This window comes from Mytilus californianus, unplaced genomic scaffold (assembly GCF_021869535.1).
Source record: "Mytilus californianus isolate M0D057914Y unplaced genomic scaffold, xbMytCali1.0.p SCAF_13, whole genome shotgun sequence".
In the NCBI taxonomy this organism is placed as follows: domain Eukaryota; kingdom Metazoa; phylum Mollusca; class Bivalvia; order Mytilida; family Mytilidae; genus Mytilus; species Mytilus californianus.
Genome location: NW_026262615.1, coordinates 42347713 through 42374824, shown reverse-complemented (window position 1 = coordinate 42374824; position 27112 = coordinate 42347713). Strand labels below are relative to the sequence as shown.

The following is a 27112-nucleotide window of genomic DNA, read 5'->3' as shown; positions in this document are numbered from 1 at the left end:
TGTAACTCTAAAGTAGAAAGAGAATTACACTTTACTATCAAATGTTCTGAATTCCAAGAGTTAAGAAATAGATTTTATCAGGAAATTTCATATATCATACCTTCTTTTTATAACCTTTCAGATCTTGAGTCCATCTCATATTTCATACAGTAATGATTATGATGTCAGTAAATGTTGCATTATAAGCATAAGTGAGATGTAAAAATAAACTCACCATAGATACCAGGCTTAACATTTTGGAACCCAGACGCGCGTTTCGTCTGCACAAGACTCAACAGTGACGCTCGAATCAAAAAAGTTAAAAAGACTAAATAAAGTATGAAGTTAAAGAACATCGAGGACCCAAAATTCGGATTTTTTGCAAGATACAGCAAAGGTAATCTATTCCCGCGGTGTAGCAATTCTTAGTATTTCTAAATTATATGTTCATTTACTTAAGGTGGATCATCGGTATATATTTCCTCAGATAGAATTTTCTTATACTTTGCAAATATAAAGATTTTACTATGCGTTTTACAAAAATATAATAAAAAGTATGGGTCACCGTGCTTTTTTTTCAAGCTACAAGTCGTGCAAAATTGCTCTCAAATTTGTTTAGATTGTTCGTGAAAAAACACATTTTTGTAAATAAAAAGAAATCTTTGAGATGGAATTTTGAAATAAAATAAAGGAAGAAAGGTTTTATAATATACTTTGAGAAAATCAAAAAGAAAAAATCAGGTCACCGAACTTGGTTTCTTGCTACAGGTAAAAAATGAAAATTTCACTATCATTCCAGTATAAAACTTTTACTATAAGAATTATCTCTGTCTCAAAATTTGCAGATTTAGGCAAAGAACTAGACCGATAATGTACTGATATTGTACAATACAAGATGGCGGTATACAGTGAATCTGCCTGAATTTATTTCACTATATATCATTTTGAAATACATTTTTATATATATTATCATTATAAACACAGACCAATAGAATGTTGGATTTTATTAAGATTGTCTTTCTTTTCCGTATTTGTTTCGCTAAATATTCTAAGTTTTCAAAAGATTTGAGCGGTCTCTGTGCATTTTTGTATTGGTCATATGTTTAGAAATAAGCCATAATTTTGTTAAAACCTCAAAGTACACACATGAAGGTGCAATACAGTGAATTTAAGTAAAAATTGAAAGAACTTTTCAGAACTGCCCTGCGAACAAAATTAAGAGAAAATGGCCCTTCCTGTTTATAGTGCATAAATTTACAACCGACAAATAAATCATTTACTGTTTCATTAGGAAATAAAGGAGACGCGCCCTGGGTGTAAATAAATAAGCAAAAGCTACAAAATAACTATAAAATTTAATTGAGTCATGAATTGTAAATTTAGAGAAAATATAGATTAGTCCATTGGTTTTCCTGTTTGAATTGCTTTACACTAGTCATTTGGGGCCCTTTATAGCTTGCTGTTCGGTGTGAACCAAGGCTCCGTGTTGAATGCCATACTTTGACCTTTAATTGTTTTATAACTTTTTATACATTGTGACTTGGATGGGGAGTTGTCTTATTGGCATTCATACCACATCTTCTTATCTATATTGGAATTTCTAATAAGTCATCGGTTTGGTTTAAGTTTATAATGAAAGTCTAAAATGTGATTAAGTCATTTAGTAATACATTTAGCCCATTCAACCATCTACACCTCCTTCCACATACACATAACCCATGCTTTATCATTTTGCCTGTTAGTGGGGGATCCAAAACTTTCAAGAAGAGGGACACGGGAGACAAAAACTAAAAGAGGCGGAGGGGCGGCAATCTCACTTAAAAAATAACTACTAGAAAAAATTATTATGCCAGTGGTGGGGTATTTGATCGTAATTGATATTATTTAATATTCAGTAAAAAGTAATTAGCTCAAAATACAAAAAATAATTGGAAGGAGTTGCAATCGCTGTCTCCTTATTTCTTAAATGTTTTTGCCAAGTCATTATGACACTACTGGGTCAAAAGTTCATTTACTGGAAGATTCCTTCCATGGGAACGTCTGACCTGTAATAATCCATTGAATAAACATATTGACCGTATACGTGTAGCTAGTGGAAATATCTAGGTAGATATTATACATGTTATGTATCGATAGAGTCAATATATAGAGCATGGATTAAAGACAGTATTTAGGACATAGTTTAAGTATATAATATAAATAGTTTCGGTAGTTAATACATGCTATTCATTTTTCATTAGCAATTAAGATATCAACATAAAGTCAAAATGCCTGCTAAATTCAAATTATCTTACTTCGACATTAGAGCAAGAGGAGAATTACCTCGACTTGTGTTTGCTGCCGCTGGAAAGGAGTTCGAAGACGAGAGACTAAGTGGCGATAAATGGACAGCTTTTAAACCAAGTAAGAGAAAATAAATAACACATTTTGGAATTTGAGATACTTAAGGGTAAAGAAATATGTGAATGTGAGATACAGGGATAAAAAGTGTGAATGTGAGATATAGGGAAAAAAAGTGTGGATGTGGGATATAGGGATACAAACTGGGGATGTGGCATATAGGGAAAAAACTGGGGATGTGGCATATAGGGATAAAAAAGTGGGATATGGGGAAAAGGAGGGGGGAAAAGTGGAAAGCGGGAAAAAATTACATAAAATTGGGATTTGTGAAAAGACACCTCCTTGCCACCCTCTCTCCTATATAAAACAGTTTATGTGAGTTCAACGTCTTCTTTTTTTATTTTCAGGGGAAAGGGGTTAGGAGGATGTATTTTTATTAAATAGTTTGATTCTAAATTTTCGAAAAAAATCATTATTTCAGAAGGGAAGCGAAACGAATTTTTTTATAGCACATTGAGTTTCAAAAATCATATCTTGTTTCTGTATCTTATTGAAAGACACAAAAAAAAAACGTTTGTCCCAAAAAAGATAAGGTTATTATTTGGTGATAATTTTATACACCGGATTTCAAAGGAAAATATCGGTAATAAATTTGGTAATTTACGGCGGTCGGGCGGCCGAGCGGCTGTCAACAGTGTCCGTGCAATAACTTGAAAACGCTTTGTCAAAATCTTTTCAAATTTAACTATGTTGTTTCCTGTGACTAAATGAAGGTCAAGTTTGATTTTCACGATTTTAGCTTTTATTTTTGTTCAGTTGTAGACATTAACGTAGCGAAAAGTGAGACTTAGAGCGTTGTCCGTGCAATAACTAGAAAACGCTTTGTACGAAATCTATTCAAATTTAAATATGTTGTTTCCTGTGACTCAACGTAGGTCACGTTCGATTTTAAAGATTTTAGCTTGTATCGTTGTTGAGATGTAGGTAGACCTTTAAGTAGCGAAAAGTGATACTTAGATTGATTTTGGCCTTTCTATTTCTGAACCCTACAAAAATTCATTTTTTTTATTGATCCTGTTTGGGGGTTCAGATTTGCAAAATAAAATATCATTATCATGCAGGAAAATCCGGTTTGCTGTCAATCTGACAGCCTCTTGTTAGTGGTTACTTTACTAAACTATTATAATATTTGTAATAGGGAATCTATTATTTTCAACGAATTCTCGGTTATACATGTTCATATCAAACACAATACGGTATTCATTAATATACTTTATTATATAACCGATGTTTAACCGATTCGGGATGGTCTGGAAAAAGAGAGCTTTTTTTTCTTTTTTTTTCCTTTTTTTTTTTAATTTCAAGACCATTTCTTTTCATTTTCTCCTATTTGCTGTTATTGGTCAATTATTCCCTATTTTTTATACATTATCATTCAATTATTTTCATTTCTTTTAAGGTTAAAATTTTTTTTTTTTTTTTTTTCTGCCAGTTATTTTCTCATTCACACCCTCGTACAAGAATTCTTATAAATTTAAAATAACCGTGCTTACACAGCATATTTGTAATTAGGATTAAATATGTCCTCGTTCTTTAAACTTTAACTTTGAAGGTCAAAATTATACGAATTGCAATCTTATAAACGGATTTAAATAAGAACTCGCAAAACACTTTTTAATACATGGAAATTCAATGCCAGAAATTAAAACAAAAGGCAAAATTAACTTATTTATAAATGTACATGTACTTAATGCTATTAAATGCGTTTCATTATGTCATGCAATGTCCTAGAATAACGTCAAATCACTGAAAAACTCTTTTCCTATTTGTTGAAAGCTGCATATCCTTCTCCATTGGTCAAAATATCTTGGTGCCAAAAAAAAAAGGAACGTTATCGAGCACCTTACCATCACGGCAATAAAAATAGGTAACACAGGTGTAGCTAATTGCAACAAAATTGGGAATAAAATGATTGAAATTGCAATGAAAACCTTGAGTTCATGATTTATTTCAGAAACACCATATGGTCAGATGCCTGTATTAACTGTAGATGATAAAACAATGATTAACCAGACGGGTGCCATTGCTCGGTACCTTGCTCGTGAATTTGGTAAGTTTTATATTAAGTCTGAAAGCACTATTCGGAAATTGCTAATCGATAAAATGGTTCACTATGGTTTATTGTGGTTTTTTCTGCGTTACAATCTTATATTGCACAAACGAATATATCATAATGATGAACAATAAAATCTATTAGTGCCTGCTATATATTCAATTTTGTTTGTTCTTTGGAGTGTGTTTCTGAGATTAGGCAAACTTCCAATAAACACATTTCACATTTTGTTTATCTCAAAAGGTCTTTTACGAATATTAACAGTACAATGTATCAAAAGTTTACCTGTGTGAACCTGTATAAGCCAAATTCTCAAATAGGATTACATGTAGTATAGAAATAAAGATATGTGGTATGATTGCCAATTAGTCAATTTTACCCATAAAGACCAATTTATAAAGATATGAACAATTACAGGTCATCGCACGTCCTCCAACAAACCGTGAGATAATCAATGCAAAAATAAGGGAAGATCAATCATGTTAACATTATCTCATGATATCTCATTGGGGATGGGGGGTGTTCCGGGGGTACCCCCTTTTCCCTTTGTTTTAATTATTGGAACGTCTCATGGTGTTCCGGGGGTTTGAACTCCCCCCCCCCCCTCCCCCCGGTTCAAAATGGCTTGATCCGCGCATGTCTCTCCAGCAAGATAAACTGTCTTCGAAACCACTGCTTTTTTTCCTTCCGAAGGTTGGTGGTTCTCTATGGGCACTTCGGCTCCCTCCATCAATAAAAACTGGTCGCCACGATATAGCCAATACTATTGGAAGTGGCGTTAAACACCAACTAGCAATCAATCGAAGCGGCTGATGTATAGTGATTTTATAAAACACAATCAAAAATTGAAATCAATATTGTCTACGAGCTTTCAGTTTAAAAAAAGAAGAAGAGAGAAACATGGCTAAAACTTAAAGAATGTAAAAATGAAAATCCCCATCCAGACCCTCTTATATTCTCTATAACGATTTTAACATTTTTACAGGGTTGTATGGTTCAAATAATATGGAAAATACAAAGTGTGACATCATCATTGATACTGTTTTCGACGTGTTGAATGCTATGATTAAACTACATTTCGAAAAGGATGAAGCTAAAAAGGTTCGTATTTATTTAATATGTAGATAATCTTTATTGCAAAATAATACCCAAAAGGTCAAACAATAACAAATAAAGTACATAATAACAAGAACACAACAAGCACACACTTAACAAGTGTAAGATTGAATTTGGGGCCTCTGAGTGGCTGAGTGGTCTTTAGTTAGTAGTTCATCTACTGTATCACTGAGGTTGAATGTGAGTTCGAATCCCGCACTTGGCAGGTGCGTTCGACCCCAATTTTAATTGACTATAATAGTATTGTTAGTTTTCATACCGAAGGTCGATGGTTCTCCCCGGAAACTTCGGCTTCATACACCAATAAAAACTGACCGCCACGATATAGTCAATAGTGCTGAAGGTGGCGTTAAACACCAATAATCAATCAATCAATCAATAAGATTAAAATGATCATAATGAACCTATCTGTCTGTCGCCTTCAGTTCTAAAGACTGTTTAATAAAGTCTCCAATGTGACAAACAAGTACAGGGATGAGGCTAAGAATGCCTAGCAATTTGTCAAAAGGATCAAGATATTGAAATGATGGCATGTTGTGTCTTATATTTGAGCCTAAAAATCTAACGGTACATAGACGATATAGCAAGATAGAAATAGCTTATAATAGAATATACTGCAAAATTGACAAAATAAAAAGTAGCCCCCTTTTTTAACTCCTGTATTCGCGCCTTACCTTAATTATGAAGAACTCTGTATATAGACTCAAGGAATAGACTTATCTACGCGAATCTCAATAATATTCAACATCAAGGAATATATTTACTTTACGAGAATATCAATAATATTCAGCATGAAGACCATATTACCTACGAAAATCTCAATAATATAGAGCATTAAGACCGATTTACCTGTGAGAATATCAATAAAACAGACAGGAATCAAGACCGATTTACCTGCGAGAATATCAAAGAAATAGACAGGAATCAAGAATCGATTTACCTGCAAGAATATCAATGAAACAGACAGGAATTAAGACCAATTTACCTGCGAGAATATCAATGAAACAAACAGGAATCAAGACCGATTTACCTGTAAGAATATCATTGAAACAGACAGGAATCAAGACCGATCTACCTGCGAGAATATCAATGAAACAGACAGGAATCAAGACCGATTTACCTGCAAGAATATCAACGAAACAGACAGGAATCAAGACCGATCTACCTGCGAGAATATCAATGAAACAGACAGGAATCAAGACCGATTTACCTGCGAAAATATCAATGAAATAGACAGGAATCCCGATCTACCTGCGAGAATATCAACGAAACAGAGAGGAATCAAGACCGATCTACCTGCGAGAATATCAATGAAACAGACAGGAATCAAGACCGATTTACCTACGAAAATATCAATGAAATAGACAGGAATCCCGATCTACCTGCGAAAATCTTAGTGTCGTAGAGCATCAGGACAGATTATAGGTCACCGTACAGCCTTCAACTATGAGAAAAACACATAGTTACCTTATTCAGACTTTCTTGTACTATAATTTATTTGATAGTAATTTTAGAATTGCAAATGTTAACTTCAATCATTTTTTTTCTATTTTAGGAAGAACTAGGTAAAAAGTTTAGTTCAGAAGTTTTACCCCAATTTTTCACATATTTGTGCAAGTTACTCAAAGAAAATGGTGGAAAATATCTACTTGGATCTAAGGTAACAAATATATATATATAAAGCAAAATAATCTTGAAATTGTCTAACATTAGATAAGTTATAAACATTGAGGCCAGTAGAACATATACTTTTTAAATTAAGTAGAGTATAAGCGAAATTCATGACGTTTTAATGTTATGATATTAAATTTTTGAAGCCAATATGGGGGTCGCGGTGGCCGATAATCTAAGGAAATACTGTATCACTACCATGTCGACACTGAGGTTGTAAATTCGAATCCGGCATGTTGCAGGTGCGTTCGACTCCAATCTTAGTTGACTTGTATTGTCAGTTTCCTACCGTAGGTGAGTGATTCTCTCCGGGAACTCCGGGTTCCATCACCAATAAAAACTGACCGCCATGAAATAGCATAATATTGCTGAAATTGGCGTTAACCACCAATCAATCAATCAATCAATCAATCGAGCCAATATGAACTTAATATGAAGAAATTTTTTAAGGATATTGAGATTCCAAATCAAAAGATTGTTGGCAATTAGTTTTCTGTTTAGGTAAAGTGCAGTTTGGCAAAAATTTTTGACCACGTGGTCAATTTTACGTCAAAATGGCGTCTTCCTTGAAAGCTTTGTCATTTAAAATACTTTATCGGCTGAAATCCGTTCAAATGTTAGCCGTAGATCATTCATGATGAACTTTGCACGTAGTCTTTACCATGTAAGCTAAGCAGGTGTTGAAGTCTTTGGTATAGTAACACCATTCTTTCGGAAAAATTAAAGCCTTTGACGGTATAGCAACACCATTCTTTTGGAAAAATTGAGGCCTTTGACGTTATAGTAACACCATTCTTTCAGAAAAATTGAAGCCTTTGTTAATGATACACCATTCTTTCGGAAAGTTGAAGCCTTTGGTAAATTAACACCATTATTTCGTAAAAAATGAAGCCTTTGGTATAGTAACACCATTATTTCGTAAAAAATGAAGCCTTTGGTATAGTAACACCATTATTTCGTAAAAAATTAAGCCTTTGGTATAGTAACACCATTATTTCGTAAAAATTGAAGCATTTGGTATACATGTAGTAACACCATTATTTTAGAAAAAGTTAAAGCCTTTGGTATATATAGTAACACCATTTCTTTCGGAAAAGTTAAAGTCTTTAGTATAGTATACTTTCGGAAAAGATGAAGCCACCATTTTTTCGGAATAATTGAAGCATTTGGTATAGTAACATCCTGTTTTCGGGGCAATTGAAACCTTTGGTATGATAACACCATTCTTTTGGAAAAATTGATGCCTTTTGTATAGTAACACCTTTTTTTCGGAAAACGTTTATGAAATAGTTAAAAAAAAAGGGGATAAGAAAGCGCAAGATACAATTCTCTTTTTTTATTATTTGTAGTTGACAGTTGCGGATATGGCTGCTTTTGACATGATTGATAAACTAAAATGCAATCCACAGATGGGTGAAGGGGTGTACAAAGACTTTGCTGAAGTCAAAAAGTTTTACGAAAGTGTAAAAACAAATGCTAATGTACAGAAATATTTAGAGAAGCGACCAGCAGCGGACATGTAAATCTAGGAACATACTCATACTTATTTTGTTTATTTATTTGTTTAAACATTTACATGGTCCAGCATTAACAGACATAGATACATGTATATGAACACATCTTTGATATTATTTACATTGTATACAATCGTACGTGGCATTTTTGTACTTATTTATTTTAAAGTTATTATATCTGTTTACTGAATCTGTTTTACAAACTGCAATTTACTGAATTAAAATATGATGAAGCTGTATTATTGATATATTATTACTTTTAGTTGTAATATTATTATTCATAGAAGTGAACAAAAAACTCTTCACAGATAACAGGCTTAATTCATGTATCATTGTCAATTTGCTTAGTTTCTTCTGTTACCTATTCTGACATCGGACTCGGACTTCTTTGAAACTGAGTTTTACTGTGCGTATTAGTGTGTGTTTGTTTGTTCTACATTGGCTAGAGGTATAGGGGGAGGGTTGAAATCTCACAAAATATGTTTAACATTCTTATATCTATTAACCCCGTCGCCAGTCCCAAGTCAGGAGCCTTTGGCCTTTGTTAGTCTTGTATGTTTTTTTTTATTTTAGTTCATTTATATGTTTCGGAGTTTAGTGTGACGTCCATTTTCATTGAACTAGTATACATTTTTGTTTAGGGGCCAGCTGTTGCCCGCCTCCGGGTGCGGGATTTTCTCTCTGTGTTGAAGACCCATTGGTGGCCTTGTGCTGTTTTTTGCTCTTTGGTCGGGTTGTTGTCTTTTTGACACATTCCCCGTTTCCATTCTCAATTTTATTATAATTTTGTTCGCCAGACGCGCGTTTCGTCCACAAAAGACTCATCAGTGACGCTCAAATCAAAAAAGTTAAATGGTCAGTTAAATTCAGCGAGTGTTTACACACAAATTAGACATTCTATTCTATCGATGCGCTAATGTGAGGGTCTGGATGGACTTTACAAAATAGAGAATAATGGGTAAAAAGTGCAGAATATCGGGCAAAAATATAAAGAATCGAAAAAAATAGGAAAAAAATAAAAAATTGAAAATAATTGGGTGCTAAAATATGAAGAATAGAAAAAAAAAACAATCACAACAAATAAAGAAAAGAGAAAAATGGTCTATTTTTTTTTTTTAATTCATTATAGGACCCCCATCCAGACCCACTTATATGTCTTTCATAGAAGAGCATCTGTATGGGGCCGTTTACAGAATAAAGAATAATGGAATACAAAATTAAAAAATCGTAAAAAACAGGATGCTACAATATAGAGAATATGTAATTATAGAGAAAGAATAAAGAAAAGAGCAAAATGGCTTCAAATGTAAAGAATACAGAAGTGAAGACCTTTCCATCGAGACCCTCATAGAAATTCATCGACGTCTTCACACTTTGCTCCTCTTTCAAATCACTGTTTACTTAAGAAATGAAGGCTTCTTTTTGTAATTTTATTGGGGTGTAAAAGTGTTGACCGAAGCACATTTCGTATGAAGGGCGGATCAACACTTTTACACCCCAATAAATTTACAAAATGCAGCATTCATTTCTTATAATTACATTTTTATGCTAATGAGACCATGACAAAAGATTGATCAAGTTTTCTTTTACTTACCTATGCACTTTTTTTGTGGAAGCACGTGTGATCACGAATGTAACATTTCATTTTGATATGAAAGTTAATATTTGAATGACGCCCGATTGTTGTTAACCAATAAGTTTAACGGATTTCCGTGAAACATAGAGTGGGTGGCGCATATTCGCCGTGGACACATTTTCGCCGTTTTTTTCATTTTTTTCGGTAAATTTCGTGTGCCTTTACCCAATACTTGCCTAAATAGATGCTAAACGCTGTTTGTAATGTTCGAACTGTTGATATTCCTCTTTACCCCATTTCCAATGTTATTCGCACATATAAAGAAATACGCAGGTGTTTTTGAACGATTTTTGGCAATTATGTAAGATTTTTATGTCACGCATGCACAGTCATAAAGTAAATATTTGTTAGAAAAATCGTATAGGAATGATATCTAAAGCTAATTCATGTAATTGCAAACAATTGTTTTTATAATATACAAGGATAATGAGGATGGTCATATCATACATTGCGGCGAAAATGTGTCCCCAATGGTACAAGAACAACTTGATTTCCTCTTGAGTTTGTGTTCATTTTTAAAACATTTAACCAATGTTTAGTAGAGAATTCCTTTATCAAACATTTTTTCATATAGTAAACTTTCTGAAACCTACATAAAAAGTTTCAAATATTCGAATGTAGGTCGGATGTAGGTGGAAATGAACGAATTTTGCGGCGAATATGCGTCACCCACTCTACATGTAATGTAATTATTCTTAATTAAATTCAGCGTAAAAATTAAATATGTACATGTACTAGATTTTTCATGGAAAAAAACTCCTTAATTTAATTTCGCTCGTGATGAAAAATCAAAGCTAACTTCTTTATGTCCTAATGACAGTGTTCTTTCGGGCATTACTAAAAAAACTCGTTAATTCGTACTGTCATACATATCCCGCTCACCATGATTATGTGAATTAGACTCATCACAATTAACACCATGATAGAAAAGCCAACCGCGCGCTACCAGAGATATTCCGAATTTCTCCTTGTAAGTTTAATTTTTTATCATACGAGAAACTTTCTTCAAGCTTTCCTGCTACAATTTTTTTCATACGAATTGATAATGTTTGGCATACAATGATTAAAATATTTGAATCCCAAATGCAACCATGTTTGCTCATATCACACTAACTTAATCCTCGAAAAGTTACAAAAGTATAATTGGATCCAAACTTGACCGAACAAAGTTTACCGGAAACTGTTTTCAAAAATGTCTATTTCGTGATGGATGTGGGTCATCTGCAATTACTACATTTCAATGGTATTTGAATTTTAAACTAGTCTGAAGCAATAGGGCATATCGTTTTATCGTTTCATTCTTTTTAAGAGTGCTGATTGTGACACCCATTGGCGGACTCAAGGAGGCGTAGAGGGCGTTCGTCCCCCTTTACAAGAAAATAAACAGTACGTTTCAATATGAATATAAAAATAAGGAGATGTGGTATGATTATCAATGAAACAACTATCTACCAAAGTTCAAATGAAGTGTACGTAAGCATTTATAGGCAACCGTACGGCCTTCAACAATGAGAAAATTGACAAATATGAAACAAATCAATTGAGAAAACTAACGGTCTAATTAAATTGAACGTCATACTTGAATTGGATTATCAGCAAACCACACTTTAATTATAAAAAATCCCACCGATCTAAAAGGTATAAATCGGCTTAGAATTAGCTAATTGACCAGCAAGATTTTACAGAGGTAAGCGTTACAGGTGTTGAAAATTACATTTAAGACACACAAAATTGACTTTAAATGTGACGCCATTATATATGATATCGTTTTTCAGTTCTATTTTTCAACACAAAAATTAATACAAAAAACAGTTGACTCTGATGTTTATTTACAAAATGCCTAATGATTTTATAGTATGAATTATTAACAAATGAGCACTCGAAAGTATCAAACAACAGAGCAGTTTTATCTATGATAATTACTGAATTTTAAAGCTTGCATTATACAATGTTGTAAGAGTTAAAAATAAATTCTACTGAAATATTTGAAATTTCCCAAAGCACCAAACTCGACAATTTTTTGTTATTTCATATAATGTTTGAATGGCATGATACATGTTACACATTTGTCCTTTTTTTAAATATATCGTTTGGAGTAAAATCTTGTCTTAATTCACTACAACCACATCTGGTTAAAACCTGACCATCTTAGATGCAGCTTTGTCAATACATATTCCGATAAAACACTTAACGTTCTATCAACATTTGGGTTTCGCAAAAAGCAGACACATGAACATCTTCTTTTTCGTGTGTTCTCAACGCACGAGGATAAAAGCTTATGTGAAGGGTTACTGCCAGTCACCCAGCGTCAAAACCGTTGCACTACGAAAAGTGTATACGCAAGTTAATGTAGTCCCAACCAAAAAGATAGATCTAAATATCTAAAAGGAAACATAATTGAGCATGTATGTGCGGTAATATAATTTGCAATTAATTCATTGAATTGAAGTGCAAGGTTTCTAGATTATCAATAGAATAGCCTGTGATTTCAAGTTATATTAATTCCGGCAAAAAATTGAGATTAAAATCGGCGATGTTATTAAATGCCAAGTGACTTAGTAGGTGCTTAACATCATAAAGTCTGTCAGTCTCTATAATATGCATTTTTTTTCCATTAATTTTAACTTAAGGTTTCAGATATTCCGTTTTTATCTTTTGATTATCCCCTTTGTATTACTTTGAAAATTACTGTTCATTGAAAATATTTATAATACCACTTAAAGTCATAGCAGGCAAAATGATAGGTGACTGCAGATCACATTTACATAGCACCAACTTTTAAAATGTTGTAGGTTTGTTCGTGTAGGGTGTCATGGATTTGCAACTATTTATATGAGGGACAAGGAGGAAATTGAAAGGCAAAACATGAAGCATTGTTTTCGAAAGTATCTTATGAATAAGACTTGTTTTACGATGGTTGAAGGACATGTCATAATAATATATGTATTCGAAAGGGTCTCAAGTCATGATATTCATAACTTTTATCATGCACTTAAGACACCTCGTGACATGACTTATGATTGTCTTATGATTGTCATAAATGTTACGACATCACACATTTTTTTTATTTGCTCGTGCAACATGCAGATCCAGGATTTCGACAAAAAAGGGGGTAATATATATATATATATATATATATATGTAGCTCCATAGGGGGCGAGGCCCTGCCCTCTCCGGCAAAATCCGTCTCTGCATGCAGCCTTTCTTACTCTCTTTTTGGCACTGTTTGTTCTTCCGTTTAATCTGCTAAATAGTAAAGATCTTTTATTCTCCACTTCGTCATTTAAAATCCGAATCTCCTGCGACGTACAATTTGGAATCCTTTTCTTTGTAAAGATTAATTTTAATAAATATTTATAATATTTCTTTCTTTATATAGTAGTTCATTAACGTATTTGCACGGGCATTTCTTTTAGCGGGTACTTTATGTACCAAATCTTAAAAGTATTCCCAATAATATAACACTTCATTACAATAAAACATGAACGCGAAGTTCTAACCAAATTTAAACAAATTGTCAACTCAGATTTTAACCCCTCTTCATATATAATTTCATGTTCATCGTGTTCATTATACTGAAAAAATATGAAATATTCGTATAAGATAAGAATGGTAACAGTTATTATTTTCATAGTTACATGTTTTCATTTTTGACTGTCATTAGAGCATCCTGGTATGACTGTCTTATGACAGCTATGATTTACATTCTATGACATATCATATGATAGTCATGAAATGGTTATAAAATTTGCCTTAAGATGAATCGAAAACCAGCCTCTGGACTTTTTAAGAATCAACAAAATCAAATGTGTACTTATTTATTTCGTGTAAATAGGTATTAATTTACTGTACAGCAACCGAATTTGGAATCCAGAAAAAATCTACAGGGGCATATTTAGGAAGTTAACTGAATTAACAGGTGAACTTCGTCTTAGTTCAAATGTTGTGTTAGTGGAGTATATGTTCCATTTCCTTCCTTGAGTGTTGCAGTGTTTTTTTCATTTTTGTGGTAATTCACGATGTCAAAGAGTGGTGTCGTGTTAAAGGTTAAATATTATTTCTTACCGTTTTATTCCACATAGAAGATCTTTTTATAACCTGCAGTAGTTTCATTTAAAAGGAGGACTTGTATGTGTTCACGTGTGGAATTCATTGGTGGCATTATTATTCTTTCAGGTAGATAATTAGTCAAAAAAAAGTTCATCGGAAGATACCAAGACCTTGTTGATAAACATATATGAATAGTATCAACTTCACAAATAATACGATGTTTTTGAAGATTCTAGGCACTGACGTTGTTTATCATCTTATCAATAATAACGTGTTATAGTATTCTTGTATTTGTCTTTGTAAATCAGTACTTTTACTTTTTAGTCAATTTTTGGTAATATCCATTTGACGTGACTCGGTTTATACATCCCGTCAATGTGTTATTGTGCTATGGTAAATTTGTGTATTCTTGTCTATCGTTTTTGTTAATGTGCTTTGTCAATATGCCTTTTTGTTTTTTATTTGTTTTTTTTCTTTGTTGACATATTTGTTTTTAGTAATTAAGATTATAACACATTTTTACCTATTATGTCTGTTTGTTTTGTTCACACATCGTTGTCAATTTATAAAGGAATTGTATGCGACTGTCATACAAGTGAGAGGTTTAGCTAGCAATAGAACCAGGTGTAATCCAAGGTTTTCTACATAAGAAATGCCTGTATTGAGTGAAGAATATGATAGTTGTTATTCGTTCGTTTGATGTGTTTGAGCTTTTGATTTTGCCATTTCCTTAGGGCCTTCCGTATAGAATTTTCCTCGCAGGGGTCTAAGCGACACGTACATAAAAGTCATAAACTAATTTGTTGAATATTTAACTACTAATGGGTGTCTTAGGAGGTCCACCAAGGTTTTGATCGAAATGTTCGGGGCATGACTAGTACGGTGGGGTGTCAGATCTTTTATTTTTTCAATTAATAATTATAACTAGATTTCGGTTTTCTGCCAATCTAATTTTCTGTAATTTTACATCTATATGTTTTGAACTACATTTGCATGTGTACAATTACATTATATCAAGGCTCTTGTATAGCCGATCCAAACAACTTTTCTGTTCTGTGCTTTATACTGATAAATATGTCGGGTTAACATGTACCACCAGTGTTACTTCCAGGCACATTGATGAAGCAACCAGATAACAGCATCACAGTACCTGCATCTTCATAAATGTGGAACATGTTAAATTTTGTAACATCAGCCCAGGCATAATGCAGTTGACACTAAATACTAAAATTACTTTATTCGTTGCATAAAACGCACTAAAAATGCATATGTCTTTCTTCTCGTCAAATGACAGTTTACTGGTTATCGTCCTGTACCATAATTCTCTGAGGTGCATGTAGGTCACCCTGTTATTGATCTGTACCATAGTTATCTGAGTTGCCTGTATTTCACCCTGTTGTTGACCTGTACCATAATCATCTGAGTTGCCTGTAGGTCACCCTGCTATTGATCTGTACCATAATTATCTGAGTTGCCTGTAGTTCACCCTGTTGTTGACCTGTACCATAATATCTCAGGTGCCTGTAGGTCTTCCTATTTTTGATCTGTACCATAATTATCTCAGGTGCCTGTAGGTCACCATGCTATTGATCTGTACCATAATTATCTGAGTTGCCTGTACATATCCTATAATAAGTGCATGTAGGTCACGCTTCTATTTTACATATCCTATCATATGTGCCTGTAGGTCACCATTGTATTTATCCATATCATATTATAGTGGCTTGCAAGTCACCCTGTTATTTTGCATATCCTTTTTAGGTGCCTGTAGGTCACCATGTTATTTTCCCTAACATATTATAGGTGTCTGTAGGTCACTCTGTTTCTTTTTTCGTATCATAGGTGCCTGTAAGTCACCATGCTATTTATTCATACAGTATTACAGGATTCAACCTTGATGAACCTATGATACATTGACCTGCATTCACCTGTAGACTATTGTATAGTTCATCTCTTTGTTTATATGTCCAACAGGAGCAAAACCGGGTGTATCGAAAGGATAAGCGTCTCCTGTTATGTATGCACCACCCACCATGTGAATCTCAATCAATATAGGAAAATTATAGATGTGAACTTTGATAAAACTTGCTGATTTGACAAAGTTATCATAAGCCTACAATCTAAAATGATTTGATACTAACTCTATGCAAAATATATTTGATGTCCTATAAAAGCAGGAACACATATTCTTAAGAATAACATATTGAATTGATTTCGGGATAGATGACCGACCTACCACCCCCCTTAATTTTGGGATAGATGACCAACCTACTATCCCCCTTAATTTCGGGATATATGACCAACCTACCACCCCCTTGATTTCAGGATAGATGACCAAACTACCACCCACTTGGTTTCGTGATAGATGACCAATCTACCAGCCCCTTGATTTCGGGATGGGTGACCGACCTACCATTCTCCTTGATTTCGGAATAGATGACCAACCTACTACCCCCTAGTTTTCGGGATGGATGACCGACCTACCATCCCCCTTTTCTGTATGTTTATCGTTTGGTTTGAATTTGTTGTTGTAATTCTAAATAGTATAAACATTTTCGACATATCACTTCACTTGAGAAACTGTGAACAATAACGATTGAAACAATTTGTCTTATTTGATGAATTGACGATTTATTAAATTGAATTATAAATTCTTTATTATAAACGTTTAAGTCAAAACGTGCTTTCTTTAACAAATATATGCAAGATGTTACATAGAAATATTCTATTGTCATATCGTTATTCATACGTATCTTTTTTATATGTAATAAACGCCCTTTCGCAATAAAACAAAAATGATAAAGGTATTTTTCATCTTAAATCACTGAATCATCAGTAAACATGTGTTACATAACTGCACCATCCATGCGTTTATGCTGAACATTCCATCTTTACCAACGTGTTATTTACGAAATCTTCCTTCGAGTGTTCGGTTGTGTGATCAGATTTCTCCAGTTGTGGTCGTTTTTACAATGTAAGTACAGTTATATTTTTACATATTATATTGTTCTAAGTTACTAACTTTTATAGAACCTATCATCATTGCCTTCTACCTTGTACAGACGACGATTCGTTGAACTGTTTTGCTATCTTTAAACATTCTGGCAGTTTTTCCCGTCCTGAAGTCATATTTGCATATCAAATAATTAAACATAACATTAGAACAATGTGGTGCTACGTGCATCTTACTAGCCTTGTGCCGTCTAAGTATTTTGCTTTTAGATTCTACTATTAATTTCGACTTTTCCCAAAATGTTCTTGGTTTGCAATTGTCATATCTTTTAATTTGTCAAAATCATATACCATCCCTTACTTATGTCTGTTTTCATGACTTTTATGCAGTCTTTTATTCATGATATTTTAATGCATACTGCAGTATTTTCCCTATATGAAAATTAATAAAAGACAATAACGGTTTCAATGTTATCAAATTTATTTGTATTAATAGTGTAGACTTGCTTTCTTTTCTCACCGTAATTTCTTTTCATTATATTTTTTTACTTCATCATTTTCAAATTTTGGCTTATTAACTTATTGGATTCACTTTACATATTACTTACATTTATTGCCTTATGTTCACTATATTACAAGTAGTATCAAATCAACAAGTAAATGTGTATGTTTTCCTTAGGTCTACATTTAACATATGTAAGGCCTTCATTTCTTCAAATGGTGTTGTCTAGTAATAAGATTAGACTGTTTTTCATATCACGTGATTTTACCTAAAACTTCTTTATTCTTTATAATTTGTGATGACAAATTATTAGTATAAACGATTGTATATTTTTTTTATAATGTTTCTATTATTTAATTATTTTCATTCCAAAATTTTATATAACTTCAGCCTAATTGTAATTATACTGATAATTAAATGAATTTAAGATTGTACCGTTATTATTTTTTTCTTTTAAAACAGACCTGAAATATTTAATTGGTCAAAATTTCAGTCTGTTGTTCATATTTTCAGTGCTATCGATTCAGTAGTTCTCACACATCTAAAGACCTTGATAGCCAACTGGTGTAAGTAGTTCCTATACTGTATGACTGAGATTGTGAGTTCAAACCTTGCACGAAGCATCTGGGTTTGTCTTCAATCTTGAGTTCGAAAAAAGATTGTCAGTTTTCTAGCAAAAAATATGTGCTCTCTCCGGGCAATCCAGCTTCCTCCACCAACACAATCTGGCGGCCAGGATATAGCCAAGAGTGCTGAAAGTGGCATTAAAAGTTAACAATCATTCAATCAATTAAAAACTCGAATTGTATAGTTAAAAAAAATAAATAAACAAGATGTATAAACGATATATAAGCATTATAAAATAGATATGGACTTGCTTTGCTGAGCACAACAATAACATAAATATTGCGTTTAAGTTCCTGTTTTTTTTTTTTTGGTAGTCTGTGACAAAATAAGCCCACATACGTGCAGTTACATATATGCATTTAACATTAACTATAGAAGTAAGAGTATTTCACATTATATAAGCCTATTCACATACATTCACATGTAACAGTAGCTATTGCAGTACGAGTATTTCACAATATTTTCTGTTTGCTTTGTATTGTTTGCTTTGTGTATAAAATGCCTTGATTTTGCATTTGTTTTTGTTTTGTTTGTATTTTTGTTGTTGTTGTGTTTGTTTTGGAGAGGAAGAGGTGGTAACATTAAGCCCCACAGGAAATATTATGTTTTCTTGAGATGTTGAAAATAAGTTTATTCTTTGAAACTCTTCTTAAGTAGTGTTTTTCATGTTATGTAGCTTTGTTTTATTTTGATTTCTTCTTGAATAAATCTGAAAATAAGTGGATTTTTTGTCTTTCTGAAGATCTTGATAATAGTAAGACGATTGACTAAAAAATTGAACAATTAAAACCCGGGTCCATAATGTGTCAGTCCTAGGCCATAAAGTCCAGGCCACCATTTTACAAAGCCTTCTTAACTTACGATCACTGTATCAGTTTACGATCCGTTCACGTGTGATTCTACGTTCCCGTTACGTGTGTTTCACAAAGGCATCGTAAAGGACTACTAAGTTGATCGCAAGTTACGCACTGTGTATCATCGTATGTGTATCGTAAAACGGAACTCTAGCTGTAAACAGGAGGTGTGAATCGTAGTTTATTTACATCGGAATATGACACACTCTTCTTTCACAGATCGACGAGTCGAGCATGCCGATGAGAGCAGATGTGAAAATGTTTGCAGAGAGAATCCTTCAACATCATTGAAATTATTTTGCCAAATTGGTTTCATGGATAAATATTGTTATCCTTACATCTTATATTTTATGTTTTGAATTATATTTTTTTGTTGAGGAAAGTTTCTGCAGATATTTTCAGGTTTGTTTGATACATGTGGTCAGATGGAATCCATTAGTAGTTTCCATGTGGGAAACTATCAGACCAATCTATTTGATGTCTGAGGGTTTTAGCTGTTGTTCCCCTGATGGATCGGTAGTTTCTTTCCGATATGCTTTATTGTAGGATTTTCGGCTTTCCTCTACCAGAAATACAGCTGGGCATTTAGCGGTATCGGTTTGGAATCCAAGTATGTCCTTTCAGGTTTCTCGTTCGTTGCCTTGGCATTTGTGCGGCATCCGGGGTGACCTTATCCTTTATTTTGTATATAATTGTTTTTATATTTTAAATATTTATATTTGTGAGGACGAGCGAACCAGGTGAGTGGGTGTGTTCGTATGTTTTCCATTTGTAGACGAAACACAAGCCTTGTATCTTTAATGGGTTACTTCCTTTGATATTCAATAATATTTTTGTTCTTTGTATCGGAAATTAAAAATAATAGGAGAGTGACGAGACGTGTTTATATCTGATCAAAGAATTAAACGAATTTTTTAACAATTATTTGATAATGTCTAAAGTTATTGTAGTACTGAAATTTTAGAGGAGATATGATTGATTGACTGCTGTTTTCTGAACGTACAGTGGCAAATATTTCATGCAGATGTATGACCAAGAGAAGAATTTTCAAACAAGAAATAAGAAGCTGCATGCGTTGTCGTTAAAAAAGAATTAAAAGAAAGTCCAATAAAAATAAACAAAACCAGTGTATATAGTGTGCGAATCCTGAAATACCATTTTCACTGTATCCGTTATGAAATTCAAATGTAGAATGAGAAATAAACAGACGACAAATTCATGATTTTTGAATAGAATAAGAAATAAGATATACTATGGACGGTTTTTATAAATTCATGATATAGGTATGAGATGCGGACGGGTTTTCATCGCGCCTACAGCGATCCAGGTGTAAAATTGATACACAAATAGATAAATATTAAGAATAGTTCACGAACAGAGCGTGCAAGAGATTTAAAAGCAGCAGTTAAGTTTCATTTGCAGAAAAATGTACCTTTTAACATAATTATTAATGTTGTATAACTTAAAACTGGTTTTGTTATTCAGCTTGTTGATATTGAATTAAATTCCACTATGCTGTTTTCGTTATGCGATTCATGTTTACTGTCGAAAAATGATACTAGACTTTCATTTTCACTGTAGAGGCGATTCATTTCTTTTGTACATGCGATGCTTTTCACGGAAGGAAATTAATTAATTTTTATCATATAACGTCTTTATTCAGCCGACTCTCTAACAAAATTTATGAAGTCAGAAGGATTGATTATATGTGACCCGCCACGATATTTCCAGGCTTATGGAGGTAGAACATCATTGTGAGAAAAACGCCGTTAACTATATGTGACTAGCCACTTCCAGGCTTATTAGGGTACATTGTCTTAACTTTGATTTTTGTATATTTATCTAGAACATTCTGAAGCAAAAAAAAAAACTCTGTCATGTTATTATGACCTATTTTTTTGTAATAACTATGAAACGAGTCATTTCGAATACCGACATGATAATGAGACTGTTCGATAACAAATTTTTCATTATCGAAGACACTAATTTATAAAATACAAAATTATTGTATTCTATTGGCGCTTAGTAATCTTCAACAGCGTATTTGAATAAAAATTTCAAATGAATTAAATTTACAACATTACAAATAGTCCTTAGCTCTACTTTAGAAAATGTAATTTAAACTTGTTCAAATGAAATAAGTATAACATTTGTCAAAGAAAGCTTTTAGAGTTCCTTCTTTTTTTTTAATTTGTCTTTTAACTTAGATTTATGATGCATGTCTCTATACATAGTATGCGACGCGTAGCAGTTTATAAGTAGTTGTTCTCATATATGCATTTGATACAGTGCATTTATTATGGATATATTTTAGACTCCATTTATGAAAATCTATAGATCAGAGAATTTTGATTTTTTGTATCAATTTAAAGTGTAGATTTAAATATTTATATGTCGTTGATACAGACAAAAAGATCTTATCATGTCAAAATCATGATGCAACAGAAATTTTCATATGCACGGTCTGAACACAAGAATTAACAGAATAAGCATATTTCTTACTGAATAGAGAAAAACGGCCAAAAGAATTACAAAATGCAGAAATGCAAAACCCACCCACCCCCTTTTCCCCCCCTCATCAATATCCTCACGTATCATTGTGACGGATAGTTTTGTTTGTTCTATTTAACTGTTTTTATTTTCGAAAAGAATATTTGTACAAGGTGTTGTTAATAAATGTAACGGACAATATATACCATGCCATCTCAGCCGACGTCGTAATTTCATTTTTAATGAAAGAAAGTATTTAAAAGCTTCTCTCCCTGTGCAAAATGATTTCTTAAACTCATTAAGCAGAGCAATGTTTATGACTACTTGCATAATTGTTTAATCGTATTAAATTCTGTATCAAATTTATATTAATAATAAAAGTTTTAGATTTTTAATATTGAAAACGGGTTAAAATTATTTACTTGCATTAATATTGATATAAAAACATCCAGTTCGTTTTTTTGCGTTTTTATTTTTGTAGATCTAAGAAAAAAAGCAACTCTGTTACACTAAAACAATTGACTAATTAAAATTGTCACATAGTGTCTTCTTATGTCGTCTGAATTACAATGTAAGTTTTTGATCAGTAATTTATATCTTCGCCATCCGTAATTATTATCTAAAATGTTTATTTGGCATGCCATACTCGATAGAAGTGCGGAGGCACGAGGATAAAAGCTTATGTGAAGGGTTACTGCCAGTCACCCAGCGTCAAAACCGTTGCACTACGAAAAGTGTATACGCAAGTTAATGTAGTCCCAACCAAAAAGATAGATCTAAATATCTAAAAGGAAACATAATTGAGCTTATATGTGCGGTAATATAATTTGCAATAAATTCATTGCATTGAAGTGCAAGGTTTCTAGATTATCAATAGAATAGCCTGTGATTTACAAGTTATATTAATTCCGGCAAAAAATTGAGATTAAAATCGGCGATGTTTTTATATGCCAAGTGACTTAGTTGGTGCTTAACATCATAAAGTCTGTCAGTCTCTATAATATGCATTTTTTTCCTTTAATTTTAACTTAAGGTTTCAGATATTCCGTTTTTATCTTTTGATTATCCCTTTGTATTACTTTGAAAATTACTGTACATTGAAATTAAAGTGTTATTGTGCTATGGTAAATTTGTGTATTCTTGTCTATCGTTTTTGTTAATGTGCTTTGTCAATATGCCTTTTTGTTTTTCTTTGTTTTTCTTTGTTGACATATTTGTTTGTTTTTATAGTAATTAAGATTATAACACATTTTTACCTATTATGTCTGTTTGTTTTGTTCACACATCGTTGTCAATTTATAAAGTATTGTATGCGACTGTCATACTATTGAGAGGTTAAAGTAGCAATAGAACCAGGTGTAATCCAAGGTTTTCTACATAAGAAATGCCTGTATTGAGAGAGGAATATGATAGTTGTTATTCGTTCGTTTGATGTGTTTGAGCTTTTGATTTTGCCATTTCCTGAGGGCCTTCCGTTTAGAATTTTCCTCGGAGTTCCGTATTTTTGCTATTTTATTGTTTGGTACATGTCAGGGGTCTAAGCGACACGTACATAAAAGTCATAAACTAATTTGTTGAATATTTAATTACTAATGGGTGTCTAAGGAGGTCCACCAAGGTTTTGATCGAAATGTTTGGGGCATGACTAGTACGGTGGGGTGTCAGATCTTTTATTTTTTTCAACTAATAATTATAACTAGATTTTGGTTTTCTGCCAATCTAATTTTCTGTAATTTTACATCTATATGTTTTGAACTACATTTGCATGTGTACAATTACATTATATCAAGGCTCTTGTATAGCCCGATCCAAACAACTTTTCTGTTCTGTGCTTTATACTGATAAATATGTCGGGTTAATATGTACTACCAGTGTTACTTCCAGGCACTTTGATGAAGCAACCAGATAACAGCATCACAGTACCTGCATCTTCATAAATGTGGAACATGTTAAATTTTGTAACATCAGCCCAGGCATAATGCAGTTGACACTAAATACTAAAATTACTTTATTCGTTGCATAAAACGCACTAAAATGCAGATGTCTTTCTTCTCGTCAAATGACAGTTTACTGGTTATCGTCCTGTACCATAATTCTCTGAGGTGCATGTAGGTCACCCTGTTATTGATCTGTACCATAGTTATCTGAGTTGCCTGTTTTTGACCTGTACCATAATCATCTGAGTTGCCTGTAGATCACCCTGCTATTGATCTGTACCATAATTATCTGAGTTGCCTGTAGGTCACCCTGTTTTTGATCTGTGCCATAATTATCTCAGGTGCCTGTAGGTCACCATGCTATTGATCTGTACCAGAATTATCCGAGGTGCTTGTAGGTTACCTTGCTATTGATCTGTACCATAATTATCTGAATTGCCTGTACATATCCTATAATAGGTGCCTGTAGGTCACCCTTCTATTTTACATATCCTATCATATGTGCCTGTAGGTCACCATTGTATTTATCCATATCATATTATAGGGGCTTGCAAGTCACCCTGTTATTTAACATATCCTATTTAGGTGCCTGTAGGTCACCATGTTATTTTCCCTATCATATTATAGGTGTCTGTAGGTCACTTTGTTTCTTTTTCCTATCACAGGTGCCTGTAAGTCACCATGCTATTTATCCATACAGTATTATAGGATTCAACCTTGATGCACCTATGATACAGATCTATATGGTGATTGTATCTGCAGGCTGTTATAATCCGCAAAAAATAGATAAATATCAGTGTGACCTACAGGCACATATGATAGGCTATGTTACATAGATGGGTTTTTTTTTACAACCACTGGTTCGATGCCACTGCTGGTGGTTTTTATTCCCCGAGGTTTTCACTAGCCCAGTAGTCAGCACTTTTGTGTTGACATGAATTATCATTGATTATAAATTAACTGTTTAGAAAACTTTACAGTTTTGAAATACTAAGGCTTTTCTACCTCAGGAAAAGATTACCTTAGCTGTATTTGGCTAAACCTTTAGGTATTTTTGGTCCTCAACGCTCTTCAACTTCTTACTTTAGTTGGCCTTTTTAACTTTTTTGATCCGAACGTCAGTGATAAGTCTTTTGTAGACGAAACGCGCGTCTGGCGCAAAATGCAAAATTTCAATCCTGGTATTTATGATGAGTTTATATGCATAGCTGTTTACAGACCTGCAGGCTCCTATGACGGGCTCTGGAAAAGATCGATGAGGATAAGACCGGCATGCCCCTTTGGTCAGATCTATGGTGACGTGACCTGCAGGCTCATACGATGGGCTATGGTACAGATACATATCAGTGTGACCTGCAGGTAGTTACAATAGGCTAACGTTACATATAAACAAAAGTGTGACCTGAAGGCAATGATGGTACAGATACATTTTGGTGTGACCTGCAGGTTCCTATGATAGGATATTGAACATAAAAAAGTGGTGTCACCTACAGGCACCTATAATAAACCTGCAGGCACTATGATAGGATACGGTACATAAAAAAGCGGTGTGACCTTCAGGCACCTATGATTTGATATGGACATACAAAAAGCTGTGTGACCTGCAGTCACATATGATGGAATATTGTAAATAAAATAAGCTGTGTGACCTACGGGCACCTATGGTAGGCTGTGGTATAAATAAATAGCAGTATGACCTGCAGGCTCCTATGAAAGGCTTAGATACAAACATGTGGCAATGTGACCTGTAGGCACCTATGATAGGCTATGGTGCAGATCTATAGTGAAGTGACCTACAAGCATCTATGATAGACCCATGATAGGCTATTGTACAGATCTATGGTGGTGCGACCTGTAGGCACCCATGATTGACTATGGTACAGATCTATGGTAGGGTGAACTGCAGGCACCTAAGATAGACTATAAAACAGATAAATATCAGTGTGACCTGCAGGCACCTATGATAGGCTATGACTCAGATAAAAAGTTACAAGACCTGTAGGCACCTATAGACTATGGTACAGGCACTTATGATAGGATTTGGTACATAAATAAATAGCAGTGTGACCTGCAGGCTCCTATGAAAGGCTTAAGTAAAGAAATATAGCGATGTGACCTGTAGGCTTCTATGATAGACTATGGTGCAGATCTATAGTGAATGACCTACAAGCACATATGATAGACCCATGATAGACTATGGTACAGATCTGTGGTGATGTGACATAAAGGCACATATGCTAGGCTATAGTACATATAAAATGTTGTATGGCCTGCAGGCACCTATGATAGACTATGGTACAGATCTATGGTAATGTAACCTGCAGGCACTTAAGAAAAACTATAGAACAGATAGATATCAGTGTGAACTGCAGGCATCTATGATAGTCTACGGTACACATAAAACGTTGTATGACCTGCATTCACCTATAGACTATTGTATAGATAAAACGTTGTGGGACCTGAAGGCACCTATGATAGGATTTTGTGCAGATATATGGCAATGTGACCAGCAGGCACCTAATATGGGCTATGGTACAAATAAATAGCAGTGTGACCTACAGGCACCTATGATAGGCTATGTTGCAAATAAAAAGTTGTATGATCTACCGGCACCTATGATAGGCTATAGTGCAAATCTGTAGTGAAGTGACCGACAGGCACCTATGATAGACTATGGTGCAAAATCTATGGTGATGTAATCTGCAGGCACCTATAATAGACTAAGATACAGATGAATAGCAATGTGACCTGCAGGCACCCATGATAGGCTATAGTGCAGATCTATGGTGGTGTGACCTGTAGGCACCTATAATAGTCTTTGGTAGAGATAAATAAGCAATGTGACCTGCAGGTACCCATGATAGACTATAGTACAGATCTATAGTGATGTGACCTGCAGACACCTACGATGGGCTATGGTACAGATAAAAAACTGTGAGAACTGCAGGCACCCATAATAGGCTTTGATCTATGGTGATGTGATCTGCGTGCATTTATGATAGGCTATGGTACTGATAAATAGCAGTGTGACCTGCAGGCTCTTATGAGAGGCTTTGGTGTAGATCATAAGTGAAATAACCTACAGACACCTATGCTAACTGCGAGTACTCTCAGATCTACACTTAGTGTTTTTTGTTTGTTATTCACATGTACAAGTCCCCCTCCACGTCCACTTTGTGTTTTGTTAGTCTGTATTTCTATTTGTATCCATTTGATGAGTTAAGCCTTTTTCAACTGATTTTTATATTTTGTTCTTATGTTCTACTGTTACACCACGGTCCCAGGTTAGGGGAGGGTTGGCGCTTTCAAACTAGTTTAACCCCGCCACATT

The 27112-nt window shown here is 33.7% G+C and overlaps 1 protein-coding gene across 2 annotated transcripts in view; it reads left to right on the top strand.

The window, feature by feature from the left end:
- Positions 1-2184: 2184 nt before the first annotated feature.
- The window catches only part of LOC127723712 (S-crystallin SL11-like), a 45105-nt gene continuing 20177 nt past the window's right edge, over positions 2185-27112 (top strand). The window contains exons 1-5 of one of the 2 annotated variants that reach the window (XM_052230464.1): positions 2185-2382; positions 4334-4429; positions 5418-5533; positions 7104-7208; positions 8569-8972. In XM_052230464.1, the coding sequence (XP_052086424.1) occupies positions 2247-2382; positions 4334-4429; positions 5418-5533; positions 7104-7208; positions 8569-8742 (627 nt within the window). In that variant the 5' untranslated portion in view covers positions 2185-2246 and the 3' untranslated portion in view covers positions 8743-8972. Of the gene's footprint in view, positions 2383-4333; positions 4430-5417; positions 5534-7103; positions 7209-8568; positions 8973-27112 lie in introns of those variants that run through there. The other variant, XM_052230463.1, reaches the window with a different exon arrangement.